Source organism: Chiroxiphia lanceolata, chromosome 5 (assembly GCF_009829145.1).
Source record: "Chiroxiphia lanceolata isolate bChiLan1 chromosome 5, bChiLan1.pri, whole genome shotgun sequence".
In the NCBI taxonomy this organism is placed as follows: Eukaryota; Metazoa; Chordata; class Aves; order Passeriformes; family Pipridae; genus Chiroxiphia; species Chiroxiphia lanceolata.
The window spans coordinates 36,316,099-36,334,655 of record NC_045641.1 but is presented as its reverse complement, the minus strand read 5'-3'; the positions used below and the strand labels follow the sequence as shown (position 1 = coordinate 36,334,655).

General features: G+C 39.1%; 2 protein-coding genes across 5 annotated transcripts in view; both read left to right on the top strand.

Moving 5' to 3' along the window:
- The window catches only part of PTPRR (protein tyrosine phosphatase receptor type R), a 144,638-nt gene extending 132,419 nt beyond the window's left edge, over window positions 1-12,219 (top strand). For all 3 annotated transcript variants that reach the window (XM_032688939.1, XM_032688940.1, XM_032688941.1), the window contains 4 exons: window positions 1,056-1,166; window positions 2,321-2,478; window positions 4,454-4,567; window positions 11,010-12,219. In XM_032688939.1, coding sequence (XP_032544830.1) covers window positions 1,056-1,166; window positions 2,321-2,478; window positions 4,454-4,567; window positions 11,010-11,103 — 477 coding nt within the window. In that variant the 3' untranslated portion in view covers window positions 11,104-12,219. The remainder of the gene's footprint in view (window positions 1-1,055; window positions 1,167-2,320; window positions 2,479-4,453; window positions 4,568-11,009) is intronic.
- A 732-nt stretch (window positions 12,220-12,951) lies between these two features.
- The window catches only part of PTPRB (protein tyrosine phosphatase receptor type B), a 60,725-nt gene continuing 55,119 nt past the window's right edge, over window positions 12,952-18,557 (top strand). For both annotated transcript variants that reach the window (XM_032688238.1, XM_032688237.1), the window contains exons 1-2: window positions 12,952-13,038; window positions 14,308-14,697. In XM_032688238.1, coding sequence (XP_032544129.1) covers window positions 12,984-13,038; window positions 14,308-14,697 — 445 coding nt within the window. In that variant the 5' untranslated portion in view covers window positions 12,952-12,983. The remainder of the gene's footprint in view (window positions 13,039-14,307; window positions 14,698-18,557) is intronic.

The following is an 18,557-nucleotide window of genomic DNA, read 5'->3' as shown; positions in this document are numbered from 1 at the left end:
TTGTGAGGAAGTACAGACAAGTTCTTTCTGGGATTCTTAGTGTTCTCTTAGTGTTTTGTTTGGTTTGTTTGTTTTTGTGGGGTTTTTTACCTGTGCATTGGATATTAAAACAGAATGTTTTCTTTAATTGTTGGAGTGTTTTTCTTATTTAATGAACAAGTCAGACTGGCCAGCATTATTTCAGAAAATGTGACTTTCAAATATCTTACACTCTTAAGGAAATAAGCATCTATTTTTTAGAGAAGCATTTATACAACAGGGATATATGTTTTCACATATCCTATAGAGATACTCTAATTGAAATGAAGTTGCAGTTGACTTGAAGATAAGCAAACTATTTCAGGGGAAAAATAAAGTGGTTCATATTCTAAATACTATTTCTTCATCTTCTTTTTAGTAGAAGCTTGTCAGATACATTGCTGAAATAATATACTACTACTGATTCATTAAGAATTCTGTATACAGTTTTGTGTAGCTCTAGCAAGATTGATGGATTTTCTTAACATTCATTTTCAGAAAGTTCTATGATAAACAATTCAGATTCTTCAAAGTACTTGAACATGCATATTGAATCCCATTGAATTCAGTAAGATCTAAGGGCACATTTACATGCTTTCTTGTATCAGGGCCCAGGAGAGTAAAGAGGATAAGAAGTCCTATTAGGAGAGGAAAAATCCTGAATCTCTTACTGAGAAGGAAATCCCCTTTGGAAAGAGAAAACTTTATAAATTTAATTTTATGAATTAAAGAATATTCTAGGAAGTTTGAATGTGGAAAATAATTCCTTTAACTGAACTTCATTGAGGTTTTAAGAATAAAAACAGCTGTTCAAAGTGTTCAGTGATAGAGATCTATATTTGAAAAACTCAAATCCTGAAAACCAGGCCCACATCATTAAGAACCCTGCAATATCTTATTTAGGAATACTTCAGACATGAATCATATCTCAGTTGAATTCATCAGAACTTTCCAGAAAAATACATTCTGTGTAAAAGTTAGATATGAATATGGCTCCAGGATCCAGTTTGTTGATGACATTTATGCTTGCTTTACAGAAATGTGTGCTTTATTGGCCAGAAAAAAGAGGAATCTATGGGAAGGTTGAAGTCCTTGTTAACAGTGTACAAGAATGCAAGAACTACACTGTCCGTCAGCTTACAATAAAGGTAACAATCTGCATCTGAGAGACATCATTCATAACTCTTTATTTTTTTTAACGTTAAATGATGTTAAAATGTTGGTTTGTTTAAAGGGCATACATTTTTGCAGGAGGAGTAACCGAGCTATGAAGCTCACAGCTGCAAGGTGTTGTTGGGACCAAAGTACTGGAATACTTATGGTATTTCCACTTTGTATCACTCTGGCAATAGAAAAGGCTTCAAAAAGAGTGCAAGTTTCACTCTCATAAATTACATTTGTTTTGGGGCCCTTTTAGCATTGCCAAGGCAATGTAAAGGGATTTTATTTAATGAAAGAACTAGTATCTAAAAAAGATGCGCTGCTCATGTTGTGTCCTGAGTACATCTATAACCCATTTGAGAAGCTAAAAATACAAGTAGTATATAAGGAAATCTTCATGCTTTCATGATTCTGACTAAACATTAATTGTGCAAAATAAGGTAGATGCTCCTATTCTGGGTTACTCTCCATATTACACTTACCTGCTATCAGACTGATCTGCTGCTCCTGACATAGCATTACAATAAGTAATGGATTGGGAAAATTTATTTAGTGTTGCAGCCCCAGCACTGAGAAGTGAGCAGAAATCATATCATCCAATACAAATTACTCAAGCCCCTTTGCTTGTTGAAGTAAGTGGTAGCAGCCTCTGTTGGAGAGAATAACTGGACACACTGGGATGTCTGATTAATCTAGAAGGGCAGTTCTTCTGCATCTTTATCTTAAGTACTCTTAATTTTAATATCAGACCCTTAAGATAATGACTTTAAAAGGTAGAAATATATAATAATTTAGAAATTCAGAAGCTTAGATCCAGCTATTCTCTCTAGGTATTACTGCTGATATAACACAGTCCTCCAAATATTCCCAGTTGAAAATACAGTCATGAAGTCAGTAGTTAGATGGACAAAGCAGAACTTACACAACTGTTAAAAAAGAAGTTTTGAGGTGCACAAACCCTTCCCACAACTGGGTGCCTGGAAGCATATCTGTTCCCTGCAATTGCATCCTCCAAGTCTAACAAAAAAAAATTGTTAAATCCATCTTAACATTTTTACTTGTCTTTTTACCATAACGTTGAAAGAAATAGAAGGAATTATTCACTACCAATGTTCATATACAATCTTCATGTTATTTTCAGCAAGGGAGTCAGTCCCAGAGTGTGAAACACTATTGGTACACATCCTGGCCGGACCACAAAACCCCTGACAGCGCTCAGCCTCTGCTGCAGCTCATGTTGGATGTAGAAGAGGACAGGGTGGAATCACCGGGCCGAGGGCCTGTCATCGTGCACTGCAGGTAATTAACTGCCCAAAGCAAGGCCACAGCAAATCACATCAAACAGTCCTCCTAAGCAAAGAATGTATTTGGGGAAGAGCAAAATTCCGCAGTTCCTCCTCATGCTAATTGACTTTTTCAGTTCTTATTTGAGGATTTGAGTCTTGGAGAGAATTCCCTTGTTGCTAGCAAATCGCTTCTGAACTGTTCCCTGTTTCTGCTAGTGAACTCTGCTTTTGAAAGACCATCTGGAAAAATTATTTTCCTTTTGTTTCTTATTTAGGATTTGCTTACTTTTTTGTGTTGTTGCATGATTACATACCTAATTCAGATGCAGTGCCCTGTGACAGGTTGGCTAAAATATTGCAAAGCAAGTCAATTTTAAAGAGCAAACATAATGTACAAATTTGGAGACCAAAACACATCAGTACTACAATTTGAGAACATTTTCACAAAGGTAATTGGTTGGATATTCAAAGGCAAAATGTTACTCAGTACTCAAGAGCAGAGTGTAACTCACACAAATTGTAATGCACCAGAGAATGTCCTTCTAATAGTTCTAAATTAATTCTATTTTATTGCTTTATATTGATTCATTGCCCCATGTTGCAATTTAAGTAGTAGGAGGTAGCACTGGATTTGTTATACTGGTGGAAAGAAGTAGAGGAAGCAAAATAGAAAGTAAAAATAAAATCAGTGTTTCCTTACTTGCTTTGTCTCCTAACTGTGATGATACATCTCTTACAGTTGGGATAGTACCTTTTTTCCTAAAAGTACATTAGAGCAGAACTAGATAGCAGAACTAATCTTGAACAATTTCTTTTCAACTCCATATTTAGGAGATTTAGAGAAATGAAAGCCAGATTTGAACCACACATCTTTTTGAAATTTTCAAAGCTACAATGTGGTGAATAAGCAGCTTTTCCAAATTTTATGTAACTGTTTTTATCAGGAATTGTAGTTTCCCTGAACAATGCACAAGTCCATGGATGGCTACTGAAAGTCCCATTTTTCTAGTAAGGATCTTCAGTAATGAAGGTCTTCAGGAGAATGGCATGTGTGATATGACAGTAACGTCTGTAATCATGACCAGGAATTTATTAATGATTAAATACGGATATCATCTCAGTTGTGATTAAAATTCATAGTTCTTCAGTGACAGCTCAGCAATATATATATTCACTACACTACGGTCTACAAAACTCAGTCACACTCCATTTCCTAGTCAGTGTGACTAGTCACACTCCATTTTCTATCTGAGTGAGAGAGCTATGATCTAGAAGCCAACTCCGTGTTTTAACTATTTTCCTCACATTTTCATGCCATTCAGCGTGACAGCAATGAGCTGCACTAAGTTCCACATTACTTAAGCAAGAAACAAAGTGGGGCAGAGATTCTCAAAAGTGTTGAAGGCTCAGGGATAAAAATAATGCCAAAATGCCTGCTTCCCAGCAGGCATCAACCTGGAGAGCTACAGCACCAAATCCTTCTGCCTCCTGCAGAATCACATGAGAGAGAGTTAACTTCATCAGCATGGGTCTAGGTCCTTTTTGCCTTCATGGTTAGAGATATGGTTAGTGGAACTCTTGTATACTTTGAGGGCTTTAAACATAAAGCCACACTGACTTTTGCCTTTAGGTGGGCTTTTCCCCCATAATGATATGCATATCTCCATCATTTGCTTGGACTGGGCCAGAGAATACTTGGACTTTGTGGTGCTAATGAAGATTGTTTTTCTTACCATATGCTTGTATGCAAACTGGAAAAATGTCTCACAATTACCCACAACAACTGGATTGCTGGAACAGTGCACACTTTCATTTCACTCAAAGAAAGTGAGCTGAGAAGCCAGCCTTGCTGGTCATGCACCCAGGAACTGTGGGTCCTAGAAATTCCATGTTTCATATTTTTAGTGTTTTCATATCTGTTTAGTGTTTTGCACTTAACTCCTTGATCTGTGAATTCCATTCCCCTATCAAATATGCCTTCTTTTCAGTGCTGGTATAGGCAGAACTGGATGTTTTATTGCCACGGCCATTGGTTGTCAGCAGTTGAAGGAAGAGGGAGTTGTAGATGCATTGAGCATTGTCTGCCAGCTACGAGTGGATCGGTGAGTTCCAGAAGAACCATAAATCAGTGATCATTCTGAAATGATTCTGAAATCATCACTGAAACGATTTAGTAATGATCAGTAATGATTCAGTAACGATTCTGAAAACCTTTTCACAGTTGAATGTTGCTTTGCATTCTGCTGTATGCATGATCTCACTAGGACACAAGAGATGTGGGGCAGTCTGGAGATAAAGGATTATCGTCAAGCCTGGATTGACAGGGACATCCAGGCTCACTCAGTGTGTGGTTTCTTTGAGCACTGGAGAAAGGCAAATCTGGTGCTGTTGCTATTCCCTCAGCTGTGCTGGGAGTCCTTTTGAATTGAGCTGGCAGATTTCCTCAGCCTAAGAAAATAGCAAGGCGTTTGTTGCATGGTTTTCTTAAGTCAGTTCAATTCCCTGACTGAATTCACAGCTTGGGAGCAGGAACAGTGTAAGGCAGCATTGTTGCAGAGTGCTTTGTTTTGTGAAACCATGGCTGAAGAGAGATTTGTGTTGGAAAGGAAGATGTGGGTATTGTGCACAATGGAAACTATTGGTTTGGTTGTATGTTTCTTTCTTATTCTGCCTAGGGAAACAGATTTTTTTATAAAGTAAATAAACAGGATTGAACTAAGAACAGAGAAGTCTCCTCTCCTACTCACCTTGCAAGTATCTTAACTGCTCCTGACATACATTTCTTCTTTAAATGGAAAAAATCCATATGAGTGCAAATGCTGAAAAAGAGCTTAGGTCAAAGGGGCAATACAGAATTTTTGTGTTCTGAAGAGCCTTGAAAGGTACTGGAACCATGAATTGCAGAAGGACTGGAATCCATATAGTTGAATGTGTTTATGGATCACCTCCTCTTGCCTTCCCCTCTCATGCGACTTCATCGTACTAGAGATCGTAATGTGATCTTTACAGGGCAACATGAGCCACTTGAAGTGTGCAATTCTCCAAGGGAAGTTATTGACCTAAAAATCACAGCAACAAAATGAGATGGAAATGGTGAGGGAAAAATGCTTAGTCTGTTTTAAATTATCAACTCCAAATTTCCAACACTCTTTTCTGATTATCTGTTCACCTTATTGGAAATGGTTTATAGTGTTCTCCTCTGTTTTAGTATTTCTATTATGAGATAACCTTTTTCTTATTGCTTTTACACTCCATTGTAGAGAAGTGGAAGCAAACTCTGGTTTCAGCTGCATCATTTTAATGTCATTATTTCAGACATAAAAAAATAAGCCAAATTTTCAGCATTATAACTGACAACACAATTTCACTGAGTGGATCTGACTAAAGAACTTTCTTATACATATTAGTATCCTAGATAAACTTAGAAAGAGAATGGAAATCTGACCCAAATATAACATTCATAACAGCAATCTCCGTGACACAAAGCTTGTTATAAAGCATTGGTTTTTTGCAGATTTCTGTATTTTTTCAAGTTTCAGATTATATAAATAGACTCCAGAGATCTTGCTTAAAGTGCTTCATATTCTCAAGCATTGCCTGATACAAAGAGTATGTCCCTATTGTAATTTTTAAAGACATTTTTCTGGGTAAAACTCAGTAACCAAAACCTCTTTTTTCTCTTTTTTTTTCCAATTGGCCATATTGCAGAATGAATCTCACTCACCTGGCAGTCAGTTTATAGCAAGGATTACTAAGGCAAAGCTTAGTGGCCCCTAACACTACAGTAGCCATTGCCAGCCCTAGCAGACTGCAGGTCCATAAAGTGGCCAGGTATCACTGTTGCATGGACAAAGCTCAATGGGACCAGCCTCCCCTGATGTTCCAGTCCTGACATGGTGGTTATTAGCAGGCGGTGTATGAGACAGAGTCTTTATATCTGTCATGAAGCTGGCAAATGAACTTAAAGCCCTCTAGATTTGGCTGCAAGAGCTGGCTGTGGCCATAGCACTTTACGTACCAGCATGACCAACATTAGCAACGGAATAGAGCAGGAGCAGTGCTGAGGTTGTCTTCCTCATTATGCTGGTGAGCAGCTAAGCTCCAATTTATTCTTTGTGCATCAGATTGCCCTCATAAAAAAGAAAAAAAGAAAATTCAGCAGAAAAGGATGGTTTTATCTGACCACCTGGGATCCAGAAACCTGGCTAAGAGGTACACTGACTATTTCATCTGTGATATCTGACCCCGACTAGGTTCCTCGACAGGCTGGCTCGTGCTCAGAGCTTCACCATCCAAATTCAGGTTACTGATGTAATGAGCATACTCAGGCATATCCACTTGTGTGTGATCTTTTTATCACGTGGGTCCTGCCCACATTTCTACCAAAGAGAACCAAGCAATAGGAGAAAAGAGCTGTGCTTGCGGGACTCACTGTGATGCTGTAGTGACTTACCAAAACATTTCTATTGCCAGGATATTCAGTGAAAACCAAACAAGCATCCAGACGAATTGCATATGGTGGCCAAAAGTTATGTTGCAAAATAGTTTAATTAATTACCCTCCCTGGAAACTAAGTTTTAAATAAGGCTCCAGTAGGGAATGAGACAGGACAGAGCTGTTCCTAGGTAAGTATGTCCAAGTACCACTTTCTTCTTAGCTGTTCAGTGTAAGTTAAGGGATGAACAAATCTGACAGTAATGGTCAGTGCTGAGCTAACATGAGGAAATGGAACACCCACTCAAAATCTTGACCCAGGATGGAAATATGGCGATGCTCTATGTGAATTTGTAGAAAGACAGACCCACAGGTCTGCTCAGCTTGCTTTTTTTCCCAGTTCATTTTTTATGTTTTGCAACAGAAACAGGAAATGTTTGATGTGAGGCATCTTTAAAACTTACTGTGACATCGAGAAACTTTGCACATTCTTAACCTTAAAGGCACATTCTTGGAATGACATCCGATAACTTTGTTCTTGGCTCCTCAGACAGGATGAAAAGAGTTTCCAGTGTGCGTCAATTCATTGTTGAACTGCTTTGACCAATCGCTTCAGGTTAAAAAAAAATAATCCCAAACCCTATATCACATTCATTCTGGAGCAGATTGCATCCAGCTGCACTAGCAGCAAACCAGAGGGCAGGGTAAAGGACCTTTTACGCACCCATTGCTACCCAAGCAAAGCTGGTCCTGGTCCCCGAGCCCTCAGGATACCAGGGGCTGTTTCTTTTGAGCACCAGCCCAAATAGTCCCAAAGAAGCCGAAAGCCCAACAGCTCACAGAGGAGGTTGGCAAAAGGATGAAGGCTGCACACCCGGAGGTGCTGTAGCTGTTGGTATATCCCTTCTGGGCACTAGGGACATGGGAGAGGAAACCTCCCTCCTTGAGCAGATTTCCTCCTGAAGTTCTCTTCCACACAGCTATTTGCACAAACTGATGTCTGGGGCTCACAGATAATTCCCTGCTATTAGATGTCAGCCTTGCACAAGAACAAAGGAGAGAAGAACTTGGGGATAGTGGTAGATCAAAAATTGGACATGAAGTGGCAATGTGCGCTTCCAGGCCAGAAATTCAGCTCTCGGGTCCCCAGGACAAAAAAGGCATGGAACTTCTAGAGTGGATCCAGAGAAGGGCCATGAAAATGGTCAGAGGGATAGAACACCTCTCCTATGAAGGAAATCTGAGAGAGATGGGGCTGTTCAGCCTGGAGAAGAACAGGATCCAGGGACATATTTTTACGGCCTTTCAGTATGAAAGGGGGCTTATAAGAAAGACAAAGAAAGCCTTTTTACCATGGTCTGTAGTGATAGGATGATGGTTTTAAACTAAAAGAGAGTAAATTTATATTGGGTATTAGGATGAAACTCTTTACTGTGAGGGTGCCCAGAGAAGTTGTGGTTACTCCATCCCTAGAAGTATTCAAAACTGAGTTGGATGGGCCTCTGAGCAACCTTCTGACTTAGTGGAAGGTGTCCCTGCCCATGGCTGGGGGTTTGGAACTAGATGGTCTTTAAGATCCCTTCCAACCCAAACAATTCTGTGATGCTATGGTTCTATGAATCCCATGTATAACGGCACTGACAAGGCTAAGTTGTCTGAATCTCTGTATAAGACTCAAGTGTCCTTAAGCTGACAGAGGTGTGCATTGGTTTGCCTATACAAGGTTCAGAAGCATGATAACATTTCGGTTATGCTTGCTAACACAGAGCAAATGGGGTAGTGCTGGGCTCAGCCCAAGCCAGTCTTATACATGCCTTCTTGTCATGTACTTCAACAGAAGTAAGGAAGATGAAGGAGCAAGGATCACCACTTCAAACAGCCTAGTACAGTCAAACTTGTTTTAGCCTGCCCTTCCTGCTGAGTCCTTCTGCCTGGATATGTTTCCTTCCTCCACCCATTCCACACAGGTGATCTAACCTGGGAAGTGCACTCCCTTAGAGAACATCTTGCGGGAACATCGATGGGGGAGACAGAGAGGGAAGCTGGCTGGAAAGGGATTGTGTGGGCAGAGCAGGATGCAGCAGTGATGAGAAAGAAAGGAGACTAGGCAGCACAGAGGACCAGAGCAAAGCCCTCCCATCACCTTCAGTCTCTGGCTGGATCTCTGGGTAGGGGACAAGCAAAGAGGCAAGCAGCTGAAGGCAACAGGCAGCCAAGAGTTATGAATCTGTGTCTTTGTTGGCAAAGCTAAGAGTCTGCTGCATTTTTACAGAATCACAGAATATGCCAAGTTGGAAGGGACCCACAAGGATCATTGAATCCAATCCTTAGCCCTGCACAGGACCATCCTGAAGAGTCACACCGTGTGCCTGAGAGTATCATCCAAAGGCTTCTTGAACTGTCAGGCTTCGTGCTGTGACCACTTCCCTGGGGAGCCTGTTCCACTGCCCAACCTGAGTGAAGAACCTCTTTCTAATATCCAACCTAAACTTCCCTTGACACCACTTCAGGCCATTGCCCCAGGTCCTGTCACTGGTCACCACAGAGAAGAGATCAGTGGCTGCCTCTTCTCTTCCCCTCACAAGGAAGTTGTAGACTGCAATGAGGTCTCCCCTCAGTCTCCTGTTCTCCAGGCTGAAAAGACCAAGTGACCTCAGCTGCTCCTCATGCGGCTTCCCATATTTTGTGCCAGATGAAACCTGGAAATTTAAGGGCCTGTGATTTTGTTCCTAGGAATAGCATATCATAATAGACATGCAGTTCACTAAAAGATGTTCGACATTTGCCTGAGCTCATTGGGGGAACACAGACAGCTGGTCATTTGCTTAAAAAAGTAGATATTATTTTAATTATGATTTGCCTGCCACAGCCATTTACCCAGTAGCACTGAGGAAAATAAAAGGACGCTTTGTTGTAGATAAAGTTCTCTAATACTAAAGGACGATACTTTTTGAGGCAGTTTTACCATTTTTCAAGTAGCTTGGTATATCAGTACTGTATTTGTTGCTAGAGAGCTCATGGGAGTCTGCCCTTGTAAGATATCTGGCTTCAACAGTGCTCTGGATCCAAATACCTCACAAATTTGAATATTTCAATGAAGATATAACTGAAGCCAAAAGCGATACATATCTTAATGTCTTCCTTCCCGCTAAGGCCATTTAATCTTTCATCATCACAAAGGTAACTCATTGCTCCAGGGTACACTGAGGATGAACAGAGGCTTGTTCTAGAAGCAGAGTAGGTTGCTTTGAATACCCTGGCAGGTGAGATAAAACAAGTGGAATTAAGTAAACTTGAGGCTATATTCCGTGAGAAGGGAGACCTGCAATATCTCAGTACTGACAGAAAGAGGCTCAGTTTAATCTCAGAGTTAAATGGTACCACTTGTAGTAAATATCACACCTACCTCCAGTATGACATCCCCTTCCTACCACACTGCAACTGGCACTGACATATGGGACTTGATCCTCATACTTAGACCTGAAAAAGGATTGTTATCAGGTGAATGTATAAAATGTAGGCATTTAATCCAAGCTGGCTGTAACTAGTCCTTTTTATGGTCAAGTTAAACTCTTTTGTATTGTTGGTGGTGAAATGATTCACTGCTGCAAAGTGTCTTAGGCTGCTGTTCGGACAGGATGCATCGTAGGCGTTAGAAAGAGGACAGGAAGAGCTGTTCTCTGCAGGTCACCAAAGGTTACGTTTTTAGTAAAGGACAAAAATGAAAGGCCAGATTCTGACTATTTCCTTGCTCCATCAGTGGTAATGCTGCATCCATGTATCTGACCTTCCTTGCCCAACTGATTGAGAAAAATTCTCTTTGAATGTATTGAATTTGAAATGTATGTTTTATAATGTAGGTGCCAGATGTTTTCTTCTCTAGTTTTTACTCTGATGGAACTAGGAATGCTTCTTGCTGGGCATGTGCTGGATGGCGTAAGTTATGAAGAAAGTACTTCTGCTTAGCCAAATCTCCCACTTACTTGAGCAAACTCTAAGCCAAAAATTGACAAAAGGGCTCGTATTATCTGGTAGTCATGGGGCTGTCAGAGGCTGGAAGTTGTTGCATTCTTAACAATAAGATTTCAGCCCAGTGTGTTTCCTTTCCAGGGGTGGAATGGTTCAGACCAGTGAGCAGTATGAATTTGTGCACCATGCACTAAGTCTGTATGAAAGCAGACTTTCTGCAGAAGCTGTCCAGTGAAGCCAAGGAGTGTAAAACTGAATGTCAGTCTCTTGAGGTAATTTGTTTCATTACCTAGCAGCAGCTTCTTCAAGGAGTTTACTGCAGTGGGAAAGACGGCTTTGAGGCCAACTTCTGAAAGGATTGTGGACGGTTTGGCAAAAGTATGGAGATTGCTGGACCCTTACTATATATGAATGTATTGTGAGCTTCCCAAAAATGATTTATAAAGAAGGTTCTGTCCTGAAACTGCACACAGATTTTGTGTATGTATCTAAAGGTGGGTTTAATTCTGTAATGCTGATATCTGCCATATGGAATGTATGTATGTGCTACTGCTGCAGTCAGATGGACATTGGGACTTCTACAGAAGATATGTTTAACAAGTGTATAAATGCTTTGACGTTTGCAAACTGTCTTGTGAATGGACTGTCAACTGTAATGTAAAGTGCTATTACTGATTATGTGGTGAGCTTGTTTCTTGGCCACATAATATTCTTGCTGCTAAAATCGCAAGTGTTCAATTATGGATTTAAAAAAAGATGAGATAATAAAAAAAGAATTAAACATCTTGTTTTTGAAAATATTCAAAAGCAGTTAATAATTTGTATGGAAATATATGTTCTTCATACTGTTAACTATTAAATGTGTATTTACTGTGGGTCTTACAGAGCACAATGTTTGTTCTTCAGTGTGTTTGTATTTACCCTATACTGTTGATTGTCTTAGAACATGCTTCTGCTACAGACCTGAATCCAGTGTATTTGTAAATTGTGTAAGTCATTCTGCTTTTAAAACAAACTTTGTAGGATATATTAAATGGTAAGGATTTTAAATATTTGTATGTCTTTTATTAATATGGAAATTTTAGCATATGTTGTTTATCTGCTCTATCTCTTTCAGTAAGAGATAGATGCCTTTAGTGATATGGACTGTTCCATGACAGGTTATACAAGAAAGAAAATGCTGCTATGACTGTTTCCTTTACTGTTCAGTATGAGTTTGTTTTTAAGAGATATGCAAAGTTGGCATTATGACTTACAGCACTGGGAGGTCTGTTTACAGGGTATATTGAGTTTTTAATGCAGTGATGTTGACTTTGCTTCATACTGCTAATAAATTAAACTTGATATAAAATATTAACTGAAGTCTCTATTCTTGCGTAGAATAGTTAATGCCTCACACACTCTTGTACCCCCATAAACAGGTTCAACCCAGTACAATTTGGTTAGCCTCCACCATGGCTTCATACCACTTGGGAAGCAATCCAGAGGACACATACAATAGCAATATCCCACTGACATGGAGCAAGGTGCACCACCTGATGGGAAGGCAAACCCAGCATCATTTGATTCCTCATGGGGAGTTTCTGTAAGACCTGATACAGATACCAGAAGTTTGCCTCCTCCTTTTCCCCTTCTCCCCCACCTTCCACTTGGCTTTTAGAACTTGTGGAGTTAGAAGTATCAATATTGAGATTTTGTTTGATTGTGTATAGTTACAAAAAATATGTGTTTGTTCCCAGGATATTACAGCATATATTTACCCTGCAACATCCAGATGACCTGCAAACTTGTAATATTTCACAGGCAAAAAATTACACAAAAGTATAATCCCCTTTCTTTTAGTCTAAAGAGATTCAATATAATCTCTAAGTTTCCCAGGTGTTTGAAAATGTCTCTCTCTGTTGCTTGTATTTTTCCAAAATAAACCAATTAGTACACTCTGAAGAATTGTATAAAAGGACAAAGTGCTGTAAAACTCCCGAAAACAATTGAATAGAAGGAAGTGCTCGTCACTGACTTTTTCCCCCTGTGAAGGCACATTTCCTTCCTAGCCTTCGCTTCACTTATCTGAGGTGGGTTTTTTTAAGAGAAGCATGGGGAGTTGCTAGAGGGAAAATGGATTCTTTATTTCACGTCCTGGTTTCTACCTGTCTTGCCTTGACATTCTCAGGTAAGTGTCTCTCCCTCCTTCCCCTCCTCCGTGTTGCTCCTTCTGCCACTGAGCAGAGCCCTCCAGCATAGCCGGTGACTTAAAAAAAATGAGTCACCTCTTTGCTGTGGTTCATACAAGAGGAATGGGGGGCAGGGCCAACATAGCCCGTTCTGTTTAGATTTTTTTCCAAAGGAAAACAAACTGTCTCCTTCTATGCTGGAGATACATCTTCTTTTTTTAAGAAGATCTTCTGATAGACAATCCAGAAGATGAGTTTTGGGACAAACTCTTTAAAGGGGACATTCCTATTTATTTAGACTTTGTGCAACTTCAGAGACAGGAGCTTTCTGTGGTGCTTAGTTAGAAAATACTGAGGTCTGTGAAAACAGGGGATTGACAAATATCAACTGAGGGAAATAAATACGTTTGGTTTAGCACTTTGTGACTAATGAGGCTGGAAATGTTTGAGTAACTGAGATTATAAACAGAGAAAAACCCAAACATAATATGGTAGGGAGGCTGCATTTGAAATAATCTGTTCCGTATTCTGTAACTTTGTGGGGTTTTGATGAATGCATTGTAGTTCTCTTCATTTGAGTATCTAGTGTTGATCTTTTAAGCGTGGTGACACAGAGAGCTAATCTTGCATGGGTTGGAAGGGTCACAAAACTAACAGCTAGAGACGTTGGAGTAAATCCAGTAACATAGATGTACTTCCTATCAGTAAAGAAACTCCATTCCTGTAATGACACAGGCACTGAGAAGCACACAAATTTGTGAATATGTTTTCTTATATGTTTCTTATATGTTTTCTTCAGAAACACTATGAATTTTACTAAAACAACTCCCAGGCAGTAAATTATATTTTAAAATATCTGTGTTGTAAAACTGAAAAAGAGACTGAGAGCTTGTGTAGATCTCTATATGCTTTCAAGCAAAGGAAATATTTAGAATTGGTATTTGAAGTTAATAGTTCTTGGATTTCTTTTATATCTGGTTTAATTTTTTCTTCATTTTTATATATAATGAAGGCCATAATGACCTTACCACAACAGTTTTCTTTTTGCATTCTCATAATTTACATTACTAGCACTTGCATAATATGGCTAGTGTATTTGGTTTTTTTTTTAAATAGGTTCAACTTATAGAATGTTGCATGAAAAGTTCAACACATAGAAAATGAGAGGAGAGATTTAGTTGCTGATGTATTTTAAATCATCAAGAATTTGCTTTTGTTAAATACCCATGTGTAACCTATTGTATTTTTCTGGAATTTTGCTTTTCCAGAAGGGTTTCTGATTATCCATGTCCAGAAACAGCAGTGTCTTTCAGAAAAGAGAGGAGTCATTATGGAAAAGTGCAATATGACAAACCTCAACCAGAAGTGGCGGTGGACAGCAGATGACAGGCTCCTCCATGTGAAATCTGCCCAGTGCCTGAGCATCTCTACGCGCTCTGCTCTGTCCTCTCGCAGCATCATCATTGATTGTCCCCAGGCAGTCAGGTGGACTTGCCACGAGGACGGGCTCCTGAAGGTGGCAAACAGCTCTCTTTTTCTCACAAAGCAAGGTCAGAAGGTAATGGCCAAGCAGAGTAAAAAATACCTTCATACATGGATGCAGCTAGAAGCCAGTGAGACGGGAAAACCTGTTTATGTAAATCTGTGCTCAAAGCAAGGTGAGTTACTCCTTCAAGGAAGTATCCTGGAAGTTTTGGCAACAAAAATGTCTCTGTTATGCTAGCTCAAATGTAAAAAATTCTGATGTTTTATTCATACAGAAAAATGCTTTTGATAGTTGAAAGTCATTTAGAGAACTACAAAAGAACAGCTGAGATGAGTGCTGTCTTTGCCACAACGGGTGGAGTTTTTAAGCCACTTTATATTTTTGGGATGTCTCTCCTTTTCTCGCAATCTTTGGATCAAAGTGCTTATGTGTAAGCTCAGCTCACTATTATTGTGTCATTTCCTTTTTTCATTTCTAAACAGAATTGTGGGTACTAATTCCTAGTCCTTTTAAAAAATGTGGATGTATGAAAGTTCTTCTCCTCCCCATTCATTTTATCATACAAATCCAGATTCAATCTGTCAAGAGCAAGAAGACATCCAAAAATCAAACACATGCACAATTATTTCTCTGAGTAACCCAAATGCATGATTAGAACAGCCATGGCTTACACATTTGTATGTTTACTCAGTGTCATTTTGCCCTTAGATGCCATATATATGAGAACACTCAAAATACTGAAAATAATGAACTGAATCAAAAATCTCAGAAATTCTTGTAATAGCACCTTGAGATGCATGAGTCTGTGCACATTACAGATGCATATCTATATATCTGTGTAGTTACGAGTTTCCATGGCAAAATGGAATGTAAAATGGTTTGAATACTGCTTAATAACACTTTCTTCAATGTTCTGTTGTCAGTCCTTCCTGGCAATCCTGTTGATGTTCTTCTTGCACACTATTAAGCAGTTCTTCATAGTAAATAAGAACAACCTACAGACTTGAGCTTTTTATTGGGGAACACACAGTTTATTCTTGCCTTTACAAGATTAAAAAAAAAGTTTTATGACCCAATACTTTTACATGTAGCCAAGTTTTCAGAATGTCTAAATCAAATCCTCGTTCCTTCTAACCTCCTAGTTGTTGTAAGGCAGGGTATCAATATTTTCAGCAAATTTGCACTTGCAGAACTCTACTCAAAGGATCAGGACTATTCACCTGAGTGGAGGTCTGAAAGGACAACTTAGAGAATCAGGGAATGGAAAAGCAGCCAAGATGCCATCCCAGTCCTCCCATACATGTTAGAGATTAAAAAGGCAAAATCATTTGAAGTCCGGTGTGGCAAGTATGGCTTGCTTAGTCAGAGACACTGAATGGTTCAGATGAAGTATGTAGGCAGTGTTATTTCCTTTAGATAGCTGGATGAAGTGTGGCCTAACAAAGCTAAAGTAACCTTACATCCTTTTCTTAATCATGCATCAGAGGAGAGGCAATTTAAGACCAATAAGCACTAAGAAAATTGTCATGAGATATGAAAGCACCCTCTCATCTATTTAATGTGCTCGGTCATTAAATGAATTTACCTTAATTTTCCTAAAATTCTCTCCATAGACAGGCCTGTAAATCCTCTTTAAGTGTGTCAATTATCTCATTTTTGACAGCTCTGAGAAGCTCTACTGAGAAATCAACAGAACTTTATAATCCTCAATACCTACTAAGAATTTCATGAATGTAAGAAACTCATAAAGAGTGAAAATAGTGCACAGATATTAGTTTTTGAAATAATGATAAGTACTACAAGAACAAAATCTAATGCCCCCAGTTCTGGTCTTGGTACCCATGTGCATGTCAAAATTTTCAATGCTGAATGTGCAAATTTAGTCTTCTAAGAACATCTATCTGTTTTCAGTAAAAGCAGCAGTGGATTAGCCTAAAATAACATATTTGGTCTATATTTATCTAAGGTAGTAAAAACTGAGCAAAATCTTTGGAGCTGAGATGGCTGTTTTTCTACTCCTGACTAACACCATATTTTGATATAATTTACCCTCTGTTTTCATAGTACTCATAAAAATAATTATATTTTGGCATAGGAGTAACTCAGTGAATTGCATCCTAAACATCCTATCAGCCCAGATAGAGTACAAGCTCCAAACCCAACAACTGCAACTACCTTTTTTTCTGGACCTTACTAAATGTCAAACATGATTTTTCTGAGCGTGGGGAAAGGCTGAGCTTGGATTTGGATTTCCAGTCAACCATCTTAGATGTATCTGGATGTACACGTTTTATAAGAGTCCTGACCTCAATGACCATTTGTGAAAATCAGGTTCAGTCTGGGGATGTATCCCATCTCTGTTCACTCAGAGATGATTTTAAATCTAACAGCAAACAGTCCTTCTCACACAAACCCATGTTTGAATCTGACCTCCAGCTGAAACAGCTAACATTAAGAAGGGCCATGAGATATCAAACTCCCTTGAGAAAGTAAGGCTTCGTTTCCCATCAAATTGGTGAGGAGATTCTGGGCAGAGAGAGAAGTGGTCTCAGGAGTGCTAAGGCCTTCTTTTTACCAGCCCACTTTTGGGTTCAGAGCTTCTTTAAGCCCAGAAACCAGGAGAAGGGACAGGAATGGAAACAGGGAGGAGGAAAAGATGGGGGAGGTGAAGAGGTAGAAGGCAGGATGATGAACACTTGCAGAACAAATGCCTTCTCTTATCTGGAAAGCACCCAGAGCACCACTAATGCTGACACACTTACACTGATGTCACTCCTGACTTGTGTAAGCAATTCTTACAAGCTTCTTTTGTTCCAGGTAGGTTAATTTCAATAAAATATCCAATTAAAGAACAGATGCAATGCTAAGTGGCACCTCGAATACTGCCAACATACCTCAAAACCACTGCTGACCAAAAATTATTCACTAAGTGGAGGATGACTTCAAATAGGGAGACACAATGCCAAGCTGTATGCTGCAGTTATGCAGAAATCTAGAGACTGTCACGTGGGCTGTAGAGCAGTCTGGATGCAAAAGGTGACATAAATTGTTTTGTAATATGATGCTTTTCATTGCATTTCTCTTCTATCATATCGTACATGGTAGGGACAACCCTAGAGCTGTGGATATCAAGACATTCAAAACAGTAGTTGATTTTGTGGAGGAGAAAGGTTTTATTACTTACTGTTATGTACCAAGCACTTAAGAACCAAAGTGAGATCTACAAAGATATAAAACATGTAGGACAAGGAATCAAAATAACAACTAGAGCATCTTTCTCTCCCTTGTTTTGTTTTCACTCTAAAATAGACAAAATATCAGATATTACATATGAGCCAAAGTCTGATGTGCGATCTGAGGTTCACACTGTTCCTTCCTCCTTTTCCACCCTTGTTTCTTGCCCAGTATCTTCTCTTTCATGTGGACTTTTCTCTTTCCCTTACTCCTTTTAAGTTTACCTACTTCATAATCAGAACTGCTGATGCTTCAGTGGCTGAGATGGAGCACAGAAGATACCAGAGCAATGTACACTCCAAGCACACTCCAAACCACTGGAGCAGCAGTAGCAGCTGCAGAGTGTGGAAAGGGAAGACACATTCATTTTCTTGGGACTCTTGGGGAGGTGGAAGAACACCAAAGAAGGGTGGCAGAATCACAGAAAAGGCAGCAACTGTTACCCGTTTTTAAGATCATGTAAATATCTTTAGACTTTAATTTTTCCACACCTTTAGTGTTTGTAGTGACTGCAATAATCCATCCAAAGGTTCACTAGAGGTTGGATTTTTGTGTGTGTATCTTTTACAAATTTCTCCAGGATAAATTAGAACAATGATAATCAATATTTTCATTCCACCTTTGAGCTGACCCAAAATATTTTTCCTAAAAAATTTCATTCAAATCCATTTATATATCTCTGAAATATTATTTCATAGGAATTTTTAAATAAAAGAGTTTGCTAACATCTATGTGAACCCATGAAATATCAAATATTAACTGAATCTTCTTTCTTTGGTCAAAGCAATACATGGCTGA